At 28.3% G+C, this 24,965-nt stretch overlaps 1 protein-coding gene across 2 annotated transcripts in view; it reads left to right on the top strand.

The window, feature by feature from the left end:
* The window catches only part of LOC107455049 (inactive dipeptidyl peptidase 10), a 439,164-nt gene that overhangs the window by 354,053 nt on the left and 60,146 nt on the right, over positions 1–24,965 (top strand). For both annotated transcript variants that reach the window (XM_016072453.3, XM_016072452.3), the window contains exons 8-9: positions 2,039–2,165; positions 6,452–6,621. In XM_016072453.3, the coding sequence (XP_015927939.1) occupies positions 2,039–2,165; positions 6,452–6,621 (297 nt within the window). The remainder of the gene's footprint in view (positions 1–2,038; positions 2,166–6,451; positions 6,622–24,965) is intronic.

The following is a 24,965-nucleotide window of genomic DNA, read 5'->3' as shown; positions in this document are numbered from 1 at the left end:
GATGGATAGAATGAATGATAGGTGAATGTGTCATCCCAATAAAATGGGCTGATGAGTATGTGTAAGGCAGAAATCAAATTCTTGATCATAGATGGTGCCACTGGAAAACAAGACGTAGCGCAGCTCTCTGCCTTAAAATAGGCTTATTAGTATTGAAAAGTGACTTAAAACAACAATAACTTTTAATAACTATTTAGTATGTAGCAAAGCAGAGATTAAAAGAAAGTTTGCTATTGTAACCGAATTCTTCTAAGATATGATTTTCACTTTAAAAAGATGCGTCTCTGGCATAATTCGATTTTCCCCCCCTCATCTATGAATGCAACACCGAAAGTGAAGGCAACACTCAAATTTGAATGCCACGCCCTAATTAGAATACAACGTGCGAATTTGAATGTAACACCTCAGTGAGAATGCAGCATCCATGTGTAGGTGTATCATTCAAATATCAATGCAACATGCACAGTGCGCGCACATAACCAGTAGGCAGACCCGCTGTACAGACGCTTTAAATTTTCACGATTAAAAAATCGTACGGAAAAAGCCTAATAAGTTTGGGTTTATAAATAGTAACAAACTTTTCCTGTATAATAAATTACAAATATAATTGAAAGTTTCCAAAGCATGGTAACAATTCAATTGAATTGTTCCATTAGCATATCTTTAAAATTTAAATGATTTAGAATCAGTTAAACAGTTTTCGTGATTTCTTATCAAATCAAACAAGAGCGTTGACAAAACAAAACAAAAAATCGCAAGAATAACTTAAACGATCGAAACATGCATGAAAAAATACTCTTTTAAATTGCAACTTGATAGTCTAATTAACTTCAGACTCCTAGAGCATAAATCTAATTACAATATCGTCGAGAATAAAGACTTATTTGCATATCTCTCCGTCAGCATTTAGTGATTATGCAAATGAACTAGCTCAGAATCGAATGTACCTTGATTGGAACGACTTTTCTCATTAACTAATGATGTCAATTACAGTTTTATAAATAAATATTTCTGCCTTTATCTTCTATAAATGGAGTCATTTTGTACGCCAAATGATGCAGTTAGGCGCTGTGGAACTAAAAATATCTCCATCAATTAAGCTTCATGTATTGATATTTCAATCCATGCCACTTTGTTCCAGTCGAAATATTTGGCTCATTTTGGCAAGAATCGTGATTGCATTATGATTAGAACATTTTAGAGGCGTTTTAAATCAACCCAGATTTACCAATCCTATAAATTCGAGTCATTACTTATTTTTGATATAATACTAAATTGGAAATTATTTGTTATAGGTCTTATCTAAATCCACGTGATTTTTGATGGAAATTATAACCATTATTTGTTAAAATAGAATGATTCTAAAATATTTGTTTCGTTTATCTTCATCAATATAAATATTTTTCATCAATATTGTTGGAGATAATTTTATATATTTTTTTCTTCATTTTTTTGTTATTGTTATTATTTGAACCTACTTTCAGAAATTTTAAACACACATGTTTCATTGGTTCCTTAGATTTAATACAATCTCAAATTCTTAAATATTTAAGATAAGTGTATAGAAATAATTATTTTTCACTTCATTTGTAATAGATGACATTTTAATTTAAAAATTATAATTCAACATATTAAGGGAAGTGATATTTACAAATATTATAATGGTGTAAGAAAAATTTATGGGGCTAGAATAGTTTATGGTGTTAATACAATTAATGGTATCATAATGGTTATAATACCATTAATGGTATTATAATGGTATTATTAATTATGTGCTCCGTAAGTGATTTGTGTTAAGGATGTTTGTAGCGCTGAAGTAAGATTCTCTGTTTTATTAAATTTCAATGTTGATTTTAGTGTTAATTTAAATTGTAATGCAAGGTTTTACAGAAATTTCAAACATTGTGAATTATAATTATAAGTTACATTTTCGTCAATATTTTTTCGACAATCCTGCAATAAAACTATAAATCATGTAGTCAAAAAATTTTCCTTATTATTTTAACTAATATTGAAAACTAATTTTAAATATATTTAGGTCTTTGTTAAGGACAGTAACATGTTCTACATGCCCCAGTTCAGTTCTCTCACTAAACCAAGACGTCTGACGTCAGATGGAGAGAATGACGTCATACTCAACGGTATTCCTGATTGGATATATGAAGGTCGGTAGACACATAATTTTCAAATATCTGTGCTTTATTTTCCTCAATTACATCTATTATAATTAATTTCTTAGGGTTTTATAATAACTTTTGTCATATTAAAATATTCACTGACATAGAATACAAAAAAAAAAATATACTTATGAAAGAAATAATTAAAATATCTCTGATTTAAAAATCATTTTTCTTTATTCTTGACATTTTTAGAAAATAAGGTTCCGTATTAATTGTTTCTTTCAACATCAGCTCGCGAAATTTTAAATGAATGTTTTTATAAAGAAATCAAGTTTTAAGGGATATTAAAATTTTAAACGTTTAAAATTATTTCCTTGCACTAATGATTATACAAGGAATTGCACAATTTATATATCATTCTTTTTGTTTACATTTATTTCTGAAAATATGTTCCTAAATTAAGAAAGAATACGCATATTTTGTGATTAAAAGATTTCAGAAAAAATCTTAAAAAACCCTTCCAAAAGTCATGATAATTGTTCATAAATATAATGAAAGGATTCAGGCTGTATAACAATGAGGCACATTTTAAAATTGTTTGGGAGATCGTTTTTTAAATGCGTATTTTTAGGAGGGGATGACACAAGGAGTTATGCGTAGATATTACGATGCTTTCCTAAAAATTGCTATGTACTTATCTAGAAACAATACTAAGGGAAATTTAGGTTTAAAAAATATCAGTTTTGTAAAAAGTGTGTGTTGTAGTTTATGTGGTTCGGTCACTATATTGGTCAAGTGTTCCAGAAGTAATCTGTATCATTTTTTGCCCCTAGATATGTTGTTAATTTCTACTACACAATTTGTTCCAACTTAAACAATATTAGACTACCACTCTCTAAAAATATTAAACACTAACTCAGTCTTAATTGGAAAATGTATACGAAAAAAGATAAATATTAATGCCAATTTACTTTAACGAACTTCGTTGAATCAACTTGATTTAATTCATGACATAAATCAACAGATTATTTAAAAAAAATATTGTTTTAAATAAAAGAATGAATTTTTTAAAAATAATCATCGTTTTAAAAGTTTACAAAGCATCTTTATGTGATGTTTAATTTTTTTTATTAGTTTCCTACTTTAAAATATATAGTAATAAATACATTGTTGTTTTACTGTGTTTGTTGTGTTATTATTGTCTTTCAATTAACAATATTAGATTTGTACTTGATGTACTATTGTACATCATCTTTAAATAAGCAATTTTAAAATTAATATAACTTCATCAAATTTTTTAGAATTAAAAGTAAGAAGAATTTGAAAATTTAATATCTCTCTATATATATTAAAAACGGATTTTTCTTCGCAATGAACATAAAATGAATAACAATTCTACCAATTTCCAGTTTTAAAACACAATCTTCAAAATCAAATTTGCTTATGAAATTAAAGCATTTTTGAATCTTAAAGTAGATACAATATCAAAAAGAAATTATCATAATGTGGAATAAAAAAAAAACCCGTTAAAGTTTGATTGTCTTTCGTTATAGTGAGATTAAAAAAAAATGTATATAGTTATTTTTTAAAATAATATTAATCAACTTTTAAAGAGCTTTCATATACCATTTAGATAAATAAATATATTTTTATTTATTTATTTCTTATTTATATTTTAATTTAATTTACTTATTTGTTTATTTTCTTTCCGCTTCAATAAATAGACAGGATACATACTCCAGCACGAAACATTTAATTTTTTTTATTTGCAAATTGCTGAATTTTATATTTTTTCCCGTTTAGCCATCGTATAATTATCCGGTGTATTGATTGCATTATAGCTTTTCTTTCAGAAATTTTTCTGGTCTAAGAAAGTTGCTTATCAAAAAACAAGAATTTATACAATATTGCTGCTGACATCAAAGTTTCGTATTTTTTTTTTTTTTTTTTTTTTTTTTTTTTTTTTTTTTTTTTTTTTTTTTTTNTTTTTTTTTTTTTTTTTTGTTTAAATTGCATTTCTAAAATGTTTCTTGTTAGTAATTGAAGCTCAAGAAAGACTTAGAATTTTTATTCTTTTTTTCCTTATTTCGCTTGAACTGATCTTATTCAACTGAATATACCCTCTGGGCAAACTCCATATCCAATTTGTGTTCACGTCGATGGGTTTCCCGCTGTAGCTGTTACAGAGCTATTTTTTTCTTCCTTCTATTTCAAAGGTATAAAAATTTGAGTTCCGATTCAAAATCTATTTGATTTGAGTCCAAGATTCTTGAGAGAAATGAAGTGTTATTTCGATTCGCATTTTTATTATTCTTTGGCGATGTATTCAGTGAAATGAAAATTTGAATCCAAATGAAGCGTTACGCTTGGATGAACTTATCATATTAAAAGAAATAAAAAACTTGCGGATTAAAAAAATAATAAATGTATAATTTTGGTTAAAGAAACGTTGAAATCAGATAATTTCTCTGCTAGAAACAAGAGTTTAATTTTTTTTTACTACTAAAAGGTTCCGGCCCCTGCTCACTTCACCCGCCAACCCACGTAATTGCTTTTTATTCGCTATTGCTTTTTCCCCTGAAAAGTCGATACTTCTCAAAAACAAATAAACGTTTGTCAATTAAATGAATAATTATCATGATTATTTGAAAGAATATAATGCTTAAATGTTAATCATAAAAGGAACAATTACTTACGTTTAGAAATTTAATGACTTATATTTGAAAATAAAATTAGGAATGCAAAATTGGTAACACAGGAAGAAGAATTAAATGAGACCTAATTTTACTTGTTAAAGATAGCATTTTATTATTATAGCAGTTAAAATTGAGAATAACTATTTCTCTTGAATCACTTTTTTTATATTTTCTAAAATTTCAATGCAAATGATGGCAGCTTGGCGACAATTAATCTCTCTTTTCTACTTTCGATATCCATTCTAGAACGAACAAGGTTTTAAAGATCTCACAAAAAATTTCTTTTAAAGATGGATAAATAGTCCTAATTTAAACCAAAAAACTGAGAGGAAATTTACGAAATTTTTATTTCAATTTTAAAAATGATCTTAAAATTGAAATAACTTTCAAACAGATTAAAATTTCGAAAAGGAATCGTGTCAAGCTAATAAACAAATTTGACTTATACAGCATGTTAAATTCCTGTTGCATTTCTAGGGGCTGCAGAGTGCCTTGCATGGCATTTTTAACTACAAGATCGTACAGTTAAAAATTTTCGAACGATTTATCAAATGTTACATTTTTTGTTCATAAGTTTTTCAACACCTCTTAGAAATTTCGAATTTCAAAGTCTTCTAATTTTTGAGCTGATAAACAAAATGTAATGTGAATTTATCTACGTGTATAAGAGAAAAAAAAGAGAGCAAAATTGCAAAAAAAAGTATTTAAAATAGGAATAACAGGAAAACAACCGAGATAAATTCATAAAAACGGGATATTTTGAATCGTCAAATTTCAACTCTGTTACTGCCTTTCGTCGGTCTTGTGATACGTTAAAAATATTGTCAAAAATTATGCAATGTTTCATTTTAATGCATTGTTTTTAAAAAAATAGCCTGTTGATAAAACGTTATCATAACACAATTAGTATAATTACTAGAATTCAGAAAAACTATGGAACTGCTTGAAAGTCCCAAAAGTTTTGTTAAATAGTATGAAGTGCGTAAAGTTCCTTCCTTGAACTTTAAATTAATCCTTGAACTTCAATCAACTTTTTTATGAAAGAGATCTGTAATTTTATTAGAATTAATATTTCATTGCTTTAAATTTGGCTATAATTTTCTCAACGGCGCGAATAAAATTGGGCATAAATTCATACAATTGTTAAAGTTTTTTTGTGTTTTCTGTAACAGATATTTTTTTCAGATACTTTTTGGTGCTTTTTTCCAGAGATTTTTTTCGGTGTTTTTTTCAGATGCTCTTTTCTCTGTTTACACTTTGCTATTAAGTGCACGTGTGTATTGAGTGTACTTAGACTAAGGATCTATTTTTAGTTTGTATGGATACTACCCTTTTTCAATTAAAAACTAAACTAGCAAGCATCCGTGAGCTTATTCAAAACTAAAGTCAAGCAGTAGTTAAAACATAATAAATAGAAGTTAAAATACATTTTAAGTAAAAATTAGTCAAAAATAATTAATATTGACTCGATTAAGTCAATATTTGTTAAATTTAGGTATGGGTACAGCTTTAAATGGTGCTTAATCATGGTATTTTATCTAGCTTTAAAATAGTTTACAATTTCAAATTAATGTATAAAATATCGAAATAATATTTTAAATTTTATGAATGAATTCAATTATTTTCTCATTTCAGAGGAAATCTTAAGATCAAACAACGCCATCTGGTGGTCAGACGATGGCACAAAAATTGCTTACGCTTGTTTCAATGATTCTGATGTGGATTTTATAAATTTACCAAAATACGGAGATTATCATGATGTCACAAATTTATATCCTCAATTCCGAAGGTTCAGATATCCAAAGGTAAGTCTTTTTTACTTGAATTTTATTTAGTTCTCTCATTTAAAAAATAAGTGTATTCTAATTTGTAATGACAGAATTACAAGCAAAACATGATTCCAGCGATATTGCTACTGAGAAGCAGTGCTTTTTCTTTATTACTTCTTAAGGGCTGAGCTATACAGAAAATTTCACATCACGATACATCGTCAAGAAAGATTGACATTACAAGATATATCGCGATACTTTTTTTTCAATTTAACTAATTTGCAATATTTTTACATCGTTCAATATTTTCTTTATCTAAATGAAATAAATGAATTGCTGTAAGAACTTGTATTTTTTGCGGTACTTATTACGGATCTTCTTCGTAACTTTTGCGGAAAAAGTTGTTCTTATATTGTAAAAAAATCATTGAGACTACGGAATTATTACGTAAAATTTACGGGTTTGCACAATCAACACAGGTGCCTGTTTAAAACCTTAAACTTTACGGGATTTTTCCGTACAGTGCGCTTAACTGGGAATTAACATGAAATCATAACTATAATTTTGCATAATATCAAAAAATATGTATGATATCAAGAAATATGTATGATATCAAAAAGTATGTATGATATCAAGAAGTATGTGTGAATTTCAGTTTCTATCCAGAATAGTTTTTACTGATTCACACCTGAGTTTGATATAGCTGAAGTAAGAAATCGTTCTCAATTTATTTTAAAACAGAAAATGGTGTAAGGAGAAAAACGTTTAGAAAATGTTTTTCCAAGCACACGAAGTTCTAGAGATCTTTTTGATTACATAAACTGTATATTTAATAATAAGTATTAGGTTTATAAAATTAGCAGTCTTATCTTATTTTTTCGCTTTTCTGTCAAACTGTCGGACAAGAAAAATCCATTTAGTATTGAGATTTAAAAATAATCGGTACCATAACACATAAATGAATTACGTTTTCAAAGTCATGCCTGCTGCTTTGTTTCGGAACTAAGTAAAAACTTTAATTTCCAAAGAGACACTTAGGTCTTTACAATCGTTAACTATCACTAACCACTTTATTTTCGTTTTTGCAATTGTAAGAAATGTCTCCATTCTAGGAACAGTTTAAAATGTACCATTGATCCAACAGCCTTCTAAAGTGAACCTCATTCAATTTCAATCAAGGTTTTTTTTTTTCTTAAGCATTTTAAATGGGAAAGCTTTGATAAAATCTCTTCCTAATCTAGCTACAACGTCTTAATGTCCGTAATATATGTTTACGTCTTAAAGGGTCGCACTTTGTTACACTAACGATAGTTGGCACTGAGCCCAGAGCCATTGATTTTAGCAGAATAAAGCATGAATGGAAAGATGTCCTTAAAGATGAATGTAAATGATGAATGCTTTTATGTGAAAGCAGACTGCTTTTATCTCTTTGCAGATCTAGGATTTTAGTTTAGAATATCAACGCAAAATATGTTTACTGATCTGACTGTATTTTTTTCAATCTTATGTAAAGAAAATATTGAAAACAAACATAAGCGCTAATAATAACAATAATAATATTTAAATATTACACTCACCAGAACCACCATGTTTTTCATAAAAATACTTGCACACAAAAAGTTTTTTTTTATTATCTAAATACTTTTATATTATTTTTGAGATATTTTTATTCCGAAAAGGAGAACTATTGATTTTTTAAACAATGAAGAAGAAAAAACGTGTTATATATTTCATTCAGCTTAAGTAGACGTTTGGAAAATTTAATTTCTCGCAATTCCCCATCCTATTGCGGAATTGCCATTTGTGTGAAACTGTTTTTTCATCTACCGTCATTTTTATCTTAAACGTCCTTTTAATTAATTATTTAAAGTAATGGACTCGTAGTATGATATGCATTCTCAAAAAATATTAATAATAATAATAATTTTTTAAACAAGTATCGAAGCAGCAACTCGTATTATTGCTAGTAATACACTGTTAAAATTTTCACTCTAAAATTATGGTAAAATAACTGACTGCTGTCTGTCTATCCGATTAACCGTTAAGTTTACGGTAAAGACATTTTTTTTCTTTTGTGGTTTTGAAACCATTTACAAAAAGTATAGTTATAAAACCATGAATACAAAATTATAACCATTTAACCATTTACAACTAGCATTTTTCAAAAATGTAAAAAAAAATTAAGTAAGTAGACTTTGATCTTCCACTGCGAACCGTGTCTTTACGATCGGTGCACTGCGGGAATCGGAAATTTAACGATTTTGCAAAGTAATTCAATATTGCATATTTAAGCAAGAATAAAAATAACAACCTTTCTCCTGAAATGTCTATTTTTTTAATGTACCTATAAACTCTTTCCACTAAACACATCAATTGACATAAGATTTTTTTTTTTTATTTCACGCATGTTTTGGCTTTGATGGATTTCTGTTTAGAAATTTTTACTACTCGACCTTACATTTCGAACTTGAAGATAATATTTATAAACAAAAAGTATAAACTAAAGTAAATAACAAATCAAAGTGCAGAAATGGGCATGCTGTAGTTTTAGTTCTAAACTTCCTTTCTCAATGTCTAAACGTCAAATCTTAATAAAAAAATCCATATAGATCTTCATTAATATTTGCTATCCTTTAAAAAAGCATTTAAATATTTCATGTAATTAAGATAAAACAACCTCATAATGATTACTAATACATAATTCAGATGAAAATAATAAAAGAAAACTATTAACTCATTTTCTAATTAGTTAGGCTTATATGCGTAGGGTGGCGCCAAATATGTACATTATGTTGGGAAGAGTAGCTATTTTGCCATGCATAGAAAAACATTTGCGTTGTTTTTTTACTTGCGTCACTTTTTTACTTACAGATCCTCGCTATTGTAAATTTTATTTGAACTAAATTTAACTCAGTTTTAACTTTTAAAAAAATTTAATTCTATTCATAGTTTCTTAATACTGCCAAACTAAAAAGAAAAGCAGATCTTAGATTTGACTTTCAAACTGAGGTACGATAAAATAATCTTAAAGAGAAAACAAGCAAAACTATTTTCAAATTTTTTAGGCAATTAAATATTTTTATTCGAGTAAATTTCCAGCAACTTGAACTATTTTTTATTATTTATAATCTGTACCTTAAAACAGTTCGAACGAGAAGAAAATTAAAAAGAGAACATTTTTATAGAAAAAATAAATATTTGCTTTTTAACTAAATTCCATTTGAATTCTTTAATATGCGTTTAGGGAGAAAAAAAATATTTTTAACAGAACAGAAACTAAATTTTAAACAGAGGAAAATAGAAACAATGCGAAATTGAAAAAAAAAATATAATGATGCAAATTCCACGCGTAATAAAAGAATCCAAAGCATATTTCATTTGTATTCTAGAAAGTACCTCTTCCAACAACAAACAAGCATGAAAAAAATTTCTCTTTTTTTAATTTTTTCTTTCGTGTTTCTACCTACTTTTTTCAAAGAGCTTTAAAAAATACTTTACTTTGTAACTCATGCAATGAAAATTACTTCTCGCGTTAAAATTATATTCTTTGTTGCATTTATCGCCATCTTTTGTTAATTGAACTCAAAATTTACATAAATATTAATTTTATTGCATATATTTATGTTTACTTAGAATAAATTAAATTCATTACATTAAAAGCCATAGAGATATTATGATATTGTTATCGGATGTCTCAAAAAATACCGAAGAATTGAGTAATTAGAAAAACTTATGTAGACAGTACAGTTTGCTACATTCCGCTCCGAAAATTACATTCATTCTCATAAAGTTTCAAAATTAGTCAGAAATATCGTCAAAAGAGGGCGGGGCTAAGTAAGTAAAATCTGCAAACAGTATTCGAAAAATGCAGCTAAACGATGATATGATCTGAGGATAAAAGTATCAGAAGCATATGCAAACATTTTGTTTGGAATAATCAGCATTTTCATCTTTGAGTAAACTTTCAAACTGATTTTGGAACTTGGCGAGTACCTACAACACGGTTTTCGAAATGTAGCGCAGCAAACTGTACATTTCTATCTTTATCTTAATTTTAACCCATTGTCAAAATGGGTTTTGTTTTAGGTTTGATGGCGAGCGCACCTTATTTGGTAGTCACAGCACTTTTCAACTGTGTTCAAGAGTAATAGTAAACAGTGCGCATGCGCCGTCATTGCATGCGTTGCTATGGCAAAGCGCTGCTGTTTGATCATTTTTTTAGAATTCTTTTTTTCACTTTTAAATTTTGTTATGCATCAAGTTGGTGAGTTTATTTATTGAGATATGGGACCAGTTACATCCCATAAATACTTCTGGAGTTGTGAATAAAAGAGAATTTCCTCATTTGAACGATATTTTTGTTTTTATTGTTTTAATTAAGAATCAGAAATTCTTACCCACAGTCCAAACTTGATCGTTTTCAATACTAATTCAAGTGAATGTCACAAATAAAGAGGGTAAAAAATACTCGATAACAACCATTTTGCCAATGAGTAACCTTTGATCACCTTTCGGCGATCACATTTTTTTTAAAATATTAATATTGTTTTTCTTTCTAACGAAAAAAATATAGCAAGGTTTGAAAACAAAAATCACTTCTTTCTTTCTTTTTTTTCAAATCGCTTTTTATTTTGAAGTACTAGTTGGCTAAAGTTAAAACCGGTATATTTTTCTAAATACAGTTTAAAACAAAAACATAACTGTGCCCCTTTGTTTCAACACAGAATTTGCCAAAATTATGAGGATTGTTTAATGTTTTTATAAATTAATAAACTATTACTGTCGATTCTACACAAAACTGATTTTATTTTTAATGTGAAAATATAATTTCTCAATTTTATAAAATAACAAATACTGCGTTTTTATTACACAAATGCATGTTAAATTAAGTTGTATAATATATTTAATGCACTTTATTCAAAATGCAAAAACTCTGTATTGCATAATAAATAATGCATATTAATTTGATTTTGTAAATTTGAATTTTTTGTAGAAATCAAAGAACTTGAGAATGGAATAAAATAATGATATCGAAAAATAAATAAACTTTCAATGTAAGTTAAATGCATTTTTGGTCTAAAACCTATAAATTTTAATATAATCTTAAAATTTAAACAAATTTTACTAAGACTATTCCACTTTAAAAGCATAAAATCTTATTAATTATTCCCCAATAGATTACTTATATGTTTTGTTTTTCCTTCATATTAAGTGAATTCTCGTCATCAAACATATTATTTGTTGCTTCGTTATATTTAATAACCCCAATAATGAATTCAGATTATTTATTTCCATTACTGATTATTTATTTGCATGCTGTATGCAAAACCCGATTTGCATGCTGTATGTAAATCGATTTTAAAATCAGAAAGTTACAATACCAATGAAAATATCGAATTACTGATAGCGAAAAGATTTAATTTGAGCTCGTCAGTCGATTTTGCGAGTTAGAATAATTAATTTGATTATTACAAATCTTAATATTTATACAGTCCTCGATACTTGATGGTTTATTTGAAATATTTGCATGAAATTTCCCCAAATTATGTACGCATCGTTGGCTATGCGAATGAATTTTTAATATTCAGATGCATATATATAAGGTGTTCCATAAAGGTCACCTTTAATATGTAATTTTTAGAGTCCTTATGCGAAAGGAAAATAAAATATTCGAATTGGGGGGATACGTAAATTAAAAGTCAAGAAAGGAGAGAGAAAAAAACTGAATCTAAATCTCTAAAGAAGAAGAACCTTCATACCTTTCTGCTTCCTCCTGAAAACTAAACTGTTTTGTTGTTAATCATATTCACTCCTCTATACTGTGATTTGTCAGCTTTCGAGTGCGTTTTTGAATTATTCTCACTTAAATATTAATTTTAGACTTTCTCGTTTTCGTTCTTTAAAAAGACTTCATATTAAGGCTGGGCTACACGAAACGCGCTGGTTCCTCGTTTTTAAAGGAAGAGCTATTTTTAGCCCTGTTGAAATAAATGTAAATATTACATTTTTATAAGAAATAAATGTTTTCTTTAATTTGAAATTTATTCCAAACGAAATATAGAAAGATAAAAATAACGATAAATATAGAAAATAAAAAGCTGAAAATAACTAAAGACTTTTTGTATGAACAGCTCTGTTTACAGAAAAATTCGTTTTTTTTTTTTTTTTTTTTTTTTTTTTTTTTTTTTTTTTTTTTTTTAAAGTTGTAAACATTTAAAGATCGTTAAACACTGTTTACAAAAGTTCTTTATCTTTCTTTTTTCCTAAAAAAATTAAAAAACAATTAAAAAACTGAAAATGACTAAAGGCAGTTTGTATCATGCTGTTTACAGAAATATTTGCTTTCTTTTTTTACAAAAAAAATATACAAAAATTACCAACTAATAAATTCCAGAAACATTGACTATGAATATAAACCATTTCATTTACTTTTAGTTTTAACTGGTATCCTTCACTCCATGATATCCAATAAGAAAATCCATTGCAATATCGAATAAATTTTTTTAAGCACATAGTCTTTACACCATGATATCCACTAAAGAAACCCATTGCAATATCGAATACAGTTTTTTAGGCACATGGTCCTTACTCCATGATATCCACTAAAAAAACCACTTAAATATCGAACACATTATTTTCGACACTTAGTTTTCACTCCATGATATCCACTAAGGAAACCCATTGAAATGTCGACCACAATTTTTCGACACTTAGTCTTCACTCCATGATATGCACTAAGGAAACCCATTGAAATGTCGACCACAATTTTTCGACAGTTAGTTTTCACTCCATGATATCCACTAGGGAAACCCATTGAAATGTCGACCACAATTTTTCGACACTTAGTTTTTACTCCATGATATCCACTAAGGAAACCCATTGAAATGTCGACCACAATTTTTCGACACTTAGTCTTCACTCCATGATATCCACTAAAAATCCCATTGAAATATCGAGCACAATTTTTTCAACATATAGTCTTTACCCCATAATATCTACTAAAGAAACCTATTAAAATGTCGAACACAATTTTTAAATATTTTCAGTCAGTTAGAAATTTCCCTACGCCTATAAATAATATCTAATATTAAAACTGGAATTTTTTGTAAAATACATGATACAAAAAGTTCTTTTTTTCCTGTATCAATTTCGAAGTACATAGCAAAATATTAAATTTTTTCTAAAAAATAATCAGAACTGTAATACATATAGCTTTTAAACTTATCTTTATATAACTGAAAACTTTAGCTATATGCAAAAAAAAGCAATTTCAGCATTGTAGTTTATGTTTAAAAAATAACACTTTAAAAGATTGCAAAGATGTTTTGCATTTTATCGACATCGAAAAAAGTCTAAAATCAACTGAACAAACAAATATTGTCATAGGAAAAGAAATTTATTGGTTTTTGTAAATAAAACTATTCCAGACAATCGGAAAAATTATGGTTTTTTATGTTGGCAACCGTTTTAGAGTTCGCAATAGGAATTCGAAAAAAGGTAGGCTTTTACAAATTGCTTTACACTTTTTTTTTACACAAAGAAAATGTTTAGTTTAAAAATTGTAGAAATATTTTTCTTTTTTTTGCATGAATTCTAATAAACGAAGCAACTACTTAATGTGTGACAAACGTAAATGTGAAGATATGAATTCGGGTATTTTTGTCTAGTAATACGATAAAGATAAAAAGAAACGAGAAATTTATTCTAGCCATAAACATTGACATAAAGTATCATATTCGTCATCTAAAATAATGGTTAATATGTCCGAGAAACTGCCTCAAGAAAAAAATTGTCAATTTTGTTATCATTTTATGTTTTATATACAGGGTGTTTTCTAATGATAATACCTCAATCTCAATGATAATATCTCAATATATATTTTTAGAATCTTTCTCAATTTGTTTTTAGAATCCTTGTAAGAAATTATTATTTAAATGAGTAAAAATGTTTAAGAAAAATTTTGTGAAAGTTTGATAAATCAGTATTAAAAAAGGTTTGGTTCAAAATATGATTAAATAAATAAAATTTGATGGCTGTATTAAAATTGAACGAGCTTTTATCCTGCAACTAAACAGGTTTTGGTGCTTTGAATGTCACCTTCCTCGTTAACGAGTGACCAGGTCTTGATAAAGTTATTTTTTTCTAGTTTGAATATTAATTTGAGCCCCCTTTCGTGGATGATATTTTACTTTAGTTTTGATAAGTTTAGTTGATAAGTTGATAAATTTAGTCTGTATATAATTTGTGAACTGTAAAATCTTTTTCAATATATCTCACAATGTTACTAACTTCTACATTGAAATAAAAGTTTTTCAGACGGGATTTTTTTTCATCAATTCGACAAATAAATTTTTCTGATATTTAGTTTATGAGAAACAAAATATAATAAATAAAATATTGGTTTCGAAATCTTTCCGAGCTGTATTCTTTACCTAAGAAAGATAATCTGATTTACATCAGATGTTAATTTTAATTTAGTTAATATTTTAAAATTAGAAAACTTTATACACTTTTAACACATTGTTATTCATTCACACATCGTAAATCAATAATTAATTATCATTTGCACTAGTTCCTCCAACTATAAAATAATTTTGAATTTATTTTCAATTTAGCTTTAAATACACTGCTCATGTCATTAATGTAATGTACAGCTGCAATACTTTTGTTTTAGCTTTACAATAATATGTATTTAAAACATAAAAGGAAGAATTACAATAACTAGCATTTTGTAACGCTGCATTTCCAATGATAAGGTCATGGTTACAAAGAAACTACATTTCAAACAAAACAAAATTATTTTTTTATTATTTATAGTACAAAGTCACATAATTAAAATTTCCAGTTTTCATATTAAGGCAACTAAATAATATTACATATATCGTCATTTATTTTTAATTTTAAGATGTTTTTATTCGTATATTCTTATATTATTGAAATTCAATTATTTTTCTTTTGCTATCAATACTTATTTTTATTTATTATTATTACAATATTGATATTTTGTTATTTATATAAATTTTTTATTATTACCATAATTGTTTGATTAGATTATAAATATTGACATCCTTATATTATTAAGTTAATAATGATATGGACATAATTTTAAAGTTATAACCACTTAAAATAAATTTCATCACGTGTAACCTAAACTTTTGACATCAGACCCAGGATGAACCAGGATCGAATCCCTGCAATAAGTAGTCGATAATAATTCTGCTCTCGGTTCTCACAGTGCTGACATGAAATATCGATACCTGGTGCGAATGCAGATTTACACTGTAAAAATTTCCAGGTAAAAGTACCGGACTCTGGAAGCCGGTACTTTTTACCGTAAACTAAATTCTTACCCGAATATGTTACGGAAAATTTTTTTTATATAAAAGATATTTTTTCAGTAATTACTGTAAAATCAGTGAAGTACGCTAATTAAATAAATATCACTGTAAAAATTATGAAATAATATTTCACGACAAAACTGAATTTCACAATAAAAGGGATTTTAAGATAAAATGGATTTTACAGAGGATGTACCCAAAGTACCGGTAGTTTATAACGATATTTGATCCAAAAATTTTTACAGTGTCTTTCTCAACCTAAACAGTGAAAACTTGTTCCCATAGAGTAAAAATTTCGTTGGGACTACAGATTCATTTTTAAACTTTTGCAGAAAAAAAAACTTTTTTTGAATGGTAAAAAATCGTTAAGGCTAAAGATTTACATCGTAAGTTATAAGTTTTTATAAGACCAACCCAGATTATAGCTTAAAACCCTATATTTTACTGGATTGTTTTTACTGTCTACGAAAATAGAATTCTAACCAACACTACGTTTAAACTTATTTCTTTTTGAACGAAATACAAGTGTGTTTCCCTTTTATGCTACCGGAAAATAACGCTTTCTGCAATATTATTATTTCTGTTATGCCGAATAAAACCGATTTTTGGGAATAACTTAGGAACCATTCAAGTTTCTTCAAAATAAACAACACATTCGAATTCAGAACCTTCAGTTCCATAAAAAAATTTATTCAATATCAAACTTTTATGTCACTCTCAGTGCTATTTCCATTTTAGCTCCTTATTGCAAGCATGCATAAACACATCAAAGAAAAATCTATTTTATGTAGATTGATTGGATAGAAAAATTATCAACCTCTTTTAGGCACATATAATTATTCTTTTGGTCTTAAAGAAGACATTCAGAAAAAATATTATTAACTATTAAAATTTAACCACCTAAATAATTTAAACGAGCAGTTAGTACATCAAAACAATTTCAGAAATGTGCATTAAAAAGCATTCCATTTGTTACGAATAAATAATTACGAATAAAGAAATTAAATCTAAGAAATTATTATCTCATTAGAAACTCAATAATTTCCATCGAAACTTGAAACCTCAATCAGGTTTTCCTTTTATTAATTAAAACTCAAGAAGTACCATCTTTTAATTTCGAACTCGTTATTAGCTTCATTTTCTTTTATTCCGTAAGATGTCTTTAACGGTTTTTTCTTATTTTAATGCTTATTAGATAGTTCAAAAAAACTACATACTTATGACAAGGGCATTTTTTTAATTAATTATTTATGCTATTAAAATCTTTATTAATATTTAGTATGCTTCGTGGAGAAATATATAAGGGAGCTTTTAAATTAATGAAATTTTAACTACTTCTACAAGGTTTCGATGTTTAAATTTTAGACCGTAATTATGAAAATCGTTTGAAGTCTCCATTTTGTTTTTATTAAAAAGTTCTATTAACGTATTATATTTAATACTAAATGACTCAAACAAAAGATTATTTTTTTCTCAAAGTTATATTAAAAAAATTTAGAAAAAACGCATAAAAATCGATACCGTCAAAGTTCACTTAATTTAAATGATTTTGAGGCAACATTTTACGTGGAAAAATCACAATAAAAAAAGAGATTTAAAGAAAAAAGTGTAGGGAAAAAATATATCACAAGAAAAAAGGGTTGCATATTTCGTATTAACAAAATGAAGACATTAAATACCGCGAATGATTAAAATATTGTTGTTTTGATTTCTTGATCATAATTTATTATACTAAAGCAAGATTTTATTAAGGAGAGGTTCAGTTCTAGAAAGAAAAAAAAATTTAAGTCGGAACTTAAAAGTCGGCCCCAGCAAAATTATCGAAATCAAAATTTCAACCATATTTTGTCTCCAGGAACTGCTCGAAATGCTTGTAATGAAGATGGACACTGTAAAAGATGCCTGTTTTTAAATATAGACACAACAAAAAATGCGTCTTTTAAATTTTTAACTCAAATTTAACAATTACATACTTATTTTTAAGTATGCGCAATTAGTAAGGGCCAAAGTAATTCAACTTTGGCCCTTACTTTTTTTTCATTTTCGCAAACACCCATGTCGAGCTTTGTTCATTTTTGTAAACACGCATTCCGAGCTTTGTTCGTTTTTGTAAACACGCATTGCGAGATTTGTTCATTTTCGCAAACACGGTATTACGAGCTTTGTTCATTTTCGCAAACACGGTATTACGAGCTTTGTTTATTTCCGTAAACACGCATTGCGAGATTTGCTCATTTTCGCAAACACGGTATTTCAAGCTTTGTTCATTTTCGTAAACACCCATGTCGAACTTTGTTCATTTTTGTAAACACGCATTCCGAGCTTTGTTCGTTTTTGTAAACACGCATTGCGAGATTTGTTCATTTTCGCAAACACGGTATTTCGAGCTTTGTTCACACTCGTAAACACGCACTATGAGCTATATCCGAACATAACTCTCTCACGAGATATGCTGTTCCACATCTAATCTAAGTTTGTCAACCTTTAAATAAAAAATTCGGTAAGAAAAAAGACATGACTTTTACTGAAGTCACTTCAGTTTTCCCACTAAAACCACTAATTAAATTATTCTTATTTAATTATGCAATCCGCATTGGACAAAAGAATAAAATTAGTCTGCTTTATCTTCTTGTTTGTTTGTTTTTATTTCAATTTGTCTTTTTTTTTAAACCTTTGCTACGAAATATCTAACTTACTTTTATTTTTTCCCTACATGCATTTTTGTATTTTCTTAATTATAGCTAGATTGATTTCTCAACAGGGAGGAACATTTTTTTTTTACATATTCTTTGAAAATGTTTTTTGAGGAGAGGCAAATTAACTTATTTCAGAGAAAAATAGCATCATGAATTATTCCGAAGTCATTTTTTACACATAACAATCTTTCAATTTTTTTTATATAACTCGTATTGAATTTTTAAACTAATTTCATGGAATTTAAAACTAATTGAAATCTTTTCACTTTAAAACTCTTATAAAATATTTTGGAAAGATTACCGCACTGTATAGTAATGACATTTTTTGTCAAAAAAACCATAAGTCTGGTTGGTAAAATTAAAATATACACTGTTTAAATCATTTATCTGGTAATTTTTCAGTTCATATGGCAGCACCCCACCGGAAATTCTAGTTTGCAAAATTATAGTTCTTTACCGCACACCTTGTAAAAATACAAAACTGAAAATTAAATTTAATCGAATAAATGTTTTTTATGCCATTCTCTAAAGGTATCATAATAAAATTACTAAATTTTACCACATTTACCAAATTTCATAACATGTTACAGAACAATATTTTATAAATTTAACCAAAATCATTCCCAAAAAACTTCGGTAAAAACATTAATTGAGCTTTTTTTGGAATTTTTTATCGAAATTTTGTTTATACGATGTTCAAGAAAATAAATAACTTCCGAAAAGTGAGAGCAAATATAAAAAATAATCGTAAAATGATTTAAAAGAAAATATTAAGTTATGTTACGGTAAACAAAAGTGTATGACAAAAATTAGTATTGACAGTTTTAATCAATTTATGAGTTGGGTGAAAAACAGAAAAGAAGAACATTTTGTAAAAAATAGTTTTAAACCGTAAAATTTACGGAAAAATTATGCAAAAAAGCGAGAAATTTCTGTGGCTCATGGATAACGATTGAAATTTAAAAAATATCTGTATTTATCTTTAAGCAGTTTTTTTTCTCCGTCGAATTTACGTGTATTTTAATAACATTTTATTTACATTTATTTTAATTTACATTTATTAACCGTAAAATTTACGGAGAAATTCTGCAAAAAAAGGAGAAATATCTGTGGCTCATGGATAACGATTGAAATTTTCAAAATATCTGTATTTATCTTTAAGCAGTTTTTTTTCTTTGTCGAATTTACATTTATTTTTTCCAATTCAATTAAATACTTTCCGTGTAGTATGTAGTGAATTTCTAGATTCAACAATGTGAATGAAATGAAAAAGATGGCAGTATCTATATTTCAAGTTTTAAAGCATTACTGAAGAAGTTTAAAACAATAGTGGTTACCAAAATGCTTCAAAAGAATATCACATTCTTAATTTTAAAAAAAAGAACGGTTTTTAAAGCGAACTTGCGATTACAAAAACAACAATGTTTTGCAAATCGAAAAAAAAAGCAAAACATCGTTTAAATCAAAATAATATTCTATATAGAACAATGGGTAACTCAAAAAAATGTATTTCACATTATAAATTGTTATTACTTGTTAAATTTAGCAACAAAAAGTTATAATTTTCCTTTCTCAGACTCTTTAATGCGTTATAAGAATATTTAATTATTTCAGTGTTAAGGATGGCTTTAAAAGAATATTTTACAAAAATGTGTGGTTGTGTAAAGCTAAAAATGATTTGAAACGGAATTTTCATTCAGCACCGAATGTTTCCATTTAGAGAGAGTTTATGGCATTTAACAAAATTTGTCTCACAATTTCAGTATCAAAAAATCTGCGAAAAGCAATCAATATAGAAGAGTCGATCAGTGGATGAAAGATATGGATTCTGTCAAATGTATCATTAAGACCTAAAAGTAAAAACTCTATGTTATAACATAAAACTTTTTTAGACGCCCACAACAAAATGAAAACATTTTGTCTTGCAGTTGTTGAAAAACTGACAGAAACATTATTTGTCACGAGCAGTAGAGAAAGGGAAATGTTGTCAAATGTGATTTTTTTTTCTTCGGACAGCAGAAATACCACTGTTGACATTATATTTGAAAAATAAGCCAGTAATAAATTGAAATAACATTTCTTTTAAGGAATAAACTCTGCAGTATTTTTAACGTTTCCATAAATGCTTGTAGTACCGGAAGAATTTATTAGCTGAAACTCAACTATTTTTCTTCACTCTTAATTATATAACAGACATTTAAGTATACAAAATTCAATTATGGCACAAATCATAAATTAATTAAAACTTAATAAAAAATTAATTGATGAAAAGTTGGTAAATATTAAAATTAATTCAAATAAAGACTATTTAACTGCTAAAAATCTGACCATTTTCTCCACCAATCCGCAAAAAAAAAAAAAATAAATAATGGTTTATAGCTACAATATAGTCAAAGCAATATTTAATAAGACTTAATACATAAATCATATGTTCTTTAGTTAAAAACATGAGTTAAGTTAAAAACATAATCACTTTGACCATTCTTCACCTCATTTGTCTTTGAAACGAATTTTTTTTTCTGCTTCAGTTAAGGTAAAAAATAACCTTGAAATTAGCCATGGTGGCAAGTATGGTTCTTATTTTAAATTTTGTTTCCTTTCATTTTGCTCCTTTTTCATAAAAAAAAAAGTATTAAATCTCTATTTTTAGCAATTTTTCTTTTTTTTACTTTGAACAATAGAAAATTCTGTTTAACCTCGAAATTGAAAATACCTATCTTGAATTTTTTACTCATCTAATAAGTAAATTTGTCGTCAAGAGATCGACATATTTTAATATGTCGATTTCAAAGAATGTATCAAAAAAACGTTGTTAAGAAGTACGTGAAAAAAGGATAAAAACGTATCGTATATATAATTCTTAAATGAAAATTGCTGAAATATTAAAAAAGAAAACCTCTATATATCTTTCAACTTTTTCTCCACGAAATAGTATACAATCGCGTGACAAAGTGAAAAGTTTTTTTATTAAATTATTTTTTAAAGACTTGCGGATATAATACGGAAAATTACATAATAATTTTCTACTATGCAAAGATAATTCATCATTTTAGGTACAACATGACTGATTGTGATTGATATACATAAACTGTTAATACTTTTGTTACAAGTTCTGGCCAATGAATTATGTCAAAGAATACATGCAAGTTGTCAAAAGAGAAGAAAAAAATTCATATTACTTTTATGGCCAATAAAACAATGCGATTCGGGTATTGATTTGATTTGAGATTTTAATTTGATTTGTGAAATAAAATGCATAAATATAAAATAAAAATAGATTGCGTAATAACTGTGTAGTTATTACACAGCAATCTATCTTTATATTTGTGCAAAGTATTGATTAATTCACAGAAAATTATATGAATACTTTGCGAAATTCATATCAGTACTTCAAAAAGATATAGATAAAAATAATAAATACTCATTTGAACGCAATATATAACTGCCGTTTAAACTCATAGAATATACATGCTATAGATTGTGAATGATGTTGTTGTAGTTAATTTACGTTGCACTAGAGCTGCACAATGGGCTATTGGCGACAGTCTGGGAAACATCCCTGAGGATGATCCGAAGACAAGCCATCACAATTTTGATCCTGTGCAGAGGGGATGGCACCTCTGCTTCGGTAGCCCAACGACCTGCACGCGAAGTCGAGCACTTCACGGTAGAACAGTTTAACGAGGACCAATACCGCACACCCTCGGTCCCAACGAAGACTGATCCAAGTGGTCACCCACCCGCACAATGACCGCAGTCAGTGATGTAGATTGCGAATGACTCCAATTGATATTCAATTTGAGATCCGATTTCTTCAACCGTTTATTAGAGGAAGCGATATTTACCATTTACCGTTGATAAGCTCTTCTTTCAAAAGTTTTTTATAGTACTTCTTTTTACTTATAACCAACGTTGGACATCCAACCCAATTCTTATTTTCCCACCATCAACGCTCTACTACGTAACCTAGTAATTTTAAATCCAAACCAGAAGACAAGGAAACTACTGGATCGAGCATTGGAACAAGCTAACCTACGTGGAGGACTTTATGTTGAATTAAGCAGCACTTGTGTTACATGGAGTGGAAAATCACTCACATGATTCGTTTACCACTGAATATATTTTACATCAACACTGTGATCGATGCGAGCCGGAAGCAGAATCCGTATCAACTAGCCATCACTGGTATTAAAATCTGGGTCAACTCATTGGGAGGCAAACACTCTATCCCAGAGCCACCGCTGCTCTTCTTTCAACTGTTTCAAGAAATTCAAGGATCGGTACTTTATTTTGGTTGCGTTAGAGCTGAAGAGGGGGCTATTGAAGATGGTCTGTGAAACATTCCTGAGGATGTTCTGGAGACATGCCATCACAACTTTGACCTTGCTGAGGGGATCTCATCTAAGAGGAGACTTCCTCAATTCAGATATAAATCTGAAGGGGAAGAACGTTTTCTTCAGGATCCAAGTACACATGATATTACTCGGCGACGCGACCGACCATAGGACTTTCAACTATCACCGAAATCAAGCATCACTGGTTACGGTCAGTGTGCAGGTGGGTGACCACTTGGATCGGCCTGCGTAGGGACCGAGGGTGTGCGGTATTGGTCCTCGTTAAACTGTTCTATCGTAAAGTGCTCGACTTCGCGTGCAGGTCGTCGGGCTACCGAAGCGGGGGTGCCATCCCTTCTGCAGAGGATCAAAATTGCGATGGCATGTCTTCGGATCATCCTCAGGGATGTTTCCCAGACCGTCGCCAATAGCCCATTGTGCAGCTCTAGTACGACGTAAATGAACAACAACAACAGGACTTTCAACTGCACAGATTTTACGAATATGCATACAGAATGTACTTGGTTGATTTCAGAGGAGTTGAAGATTGAATCCCGGTCTCTCTAGAACGAAGTTCGATTCTCTAACAAACGAGCTATCACTGTCCTTAATTTTGTCTGGAGAATATCGTTTCATATTTATCCCCTGAATTAACTCGGACTCATGGATTACCTGGAGATAACGTGCGCAGGTAAATACAGGTATTAAAAAGCAAACCAGATTTTGAAACTATACCAATCCTTTACAGCTGACACTATTCTATGTCTGCGGCACGAATAGAATTTGGAGACGCAATTAATTCATTTTCTTTTTATTTATTGTTACACATGCACATGCAGACTTGTATGCTAATTATTAAAGCTAATTTGTCATGTTGGAAAAAAAAACAAAGTTAAGGAGGGAATCGAACCTGCTACCTCCACTCTACAGAGCGATTGATGGGTGATCTGAAGGATAACCCGGGCAAGTTCACTTTCGTATTTAATATAAAGGATTCAATTTTTGATAACTTGAAAATTACATTGAAACAGAAAAAATAAATTTATTAACTAATCTAAAATGCTATCTCATAAAAAAATCAACTCAATCGGCTAATGGTCTTGTTCCTGGAAACTAGCAAAGGGTCTTGTTAGATAGGACTTGCTGGCTGCTTTGAAAACGGTCGCACGAAAACATAAATGTCTAATGACACATGAAAGTCACACGAAGTGTTATTGTGTTACGATAATAATACTTGTAAAACATTTTACAACAATAAAATATCAAAGTTAGCAATAATATTCATGTAGAATGCCTATTTTCAATCATTGTTTTCGGTTATACAACCCATTATAAAAATTGAACTTCAAAAATAAATGTTTACTGGACAGCTTGAGTTACATGCTACCCGATTTGAGTAACTTCAAATGCATTAGTCGACTTTGTCACGGATTGTTGACATTTAATGCTGGCTTTTTAGCAAACAATTTGCTTTGTGTCGACGTCTGTTCACTTTTGAAGAGTGTTAATCTATTTTAATGTGTTTACTTTTTGCGCTATTTAAACAAATCTCTAAGAGTAAACGAACGTGAAATGTTGTTTGGGTAACGTAGCGAGTTTTGTGATTGCAAAAAGAAAGGTTTGAATTCATGTTTATCTGTGCTTATTCAGAATGTTTAATTATATATTTCTGAAATTGCTTTATTGTTGTCATATCCGAGTTGGTTATAAGCGATTTACTTAAATTTAGGGCGTCTTCGATAGAAAATATATGATTTTTGTATATTCAGTGTTTTCGGGATCCGCTCATTAACTTACGTAGAACACTGAATGTAATCTTGAAAATTTCTGCATTCTGTTACTATATTAACAATTTACTACATTAACAATTTTTTAATTTTTAACCGTTGGCTGTTTTAGTGCTACATGTCTATCCCAGCTATAATGTTTATTTCTATTGTACAAACATTTGAATGCAAGTTAAAATTACCTCGTATCTTTTGATTTATGGATTTTCTAAAATTATATATATA

Source organism: Parasteatoda tepidariorum, chromosome 6, assembly GCF_043381705.1.
Source record: "Parasteatoda tepidariorum isolate YZ-2023 chromosome 6, CAS_Ptep_4.0, whole genome shotgun sequence".
Taxonomy (NCBI): Eukaryota; Metazoa; Arthropoda; class Arachnida; order Araneae; family Theridiidae; genus Parasteatoda; species Parasteatoda tepidariorum.
This window is presented reverse-complemented; position numbering and strand designations above follow the sequence as displayed.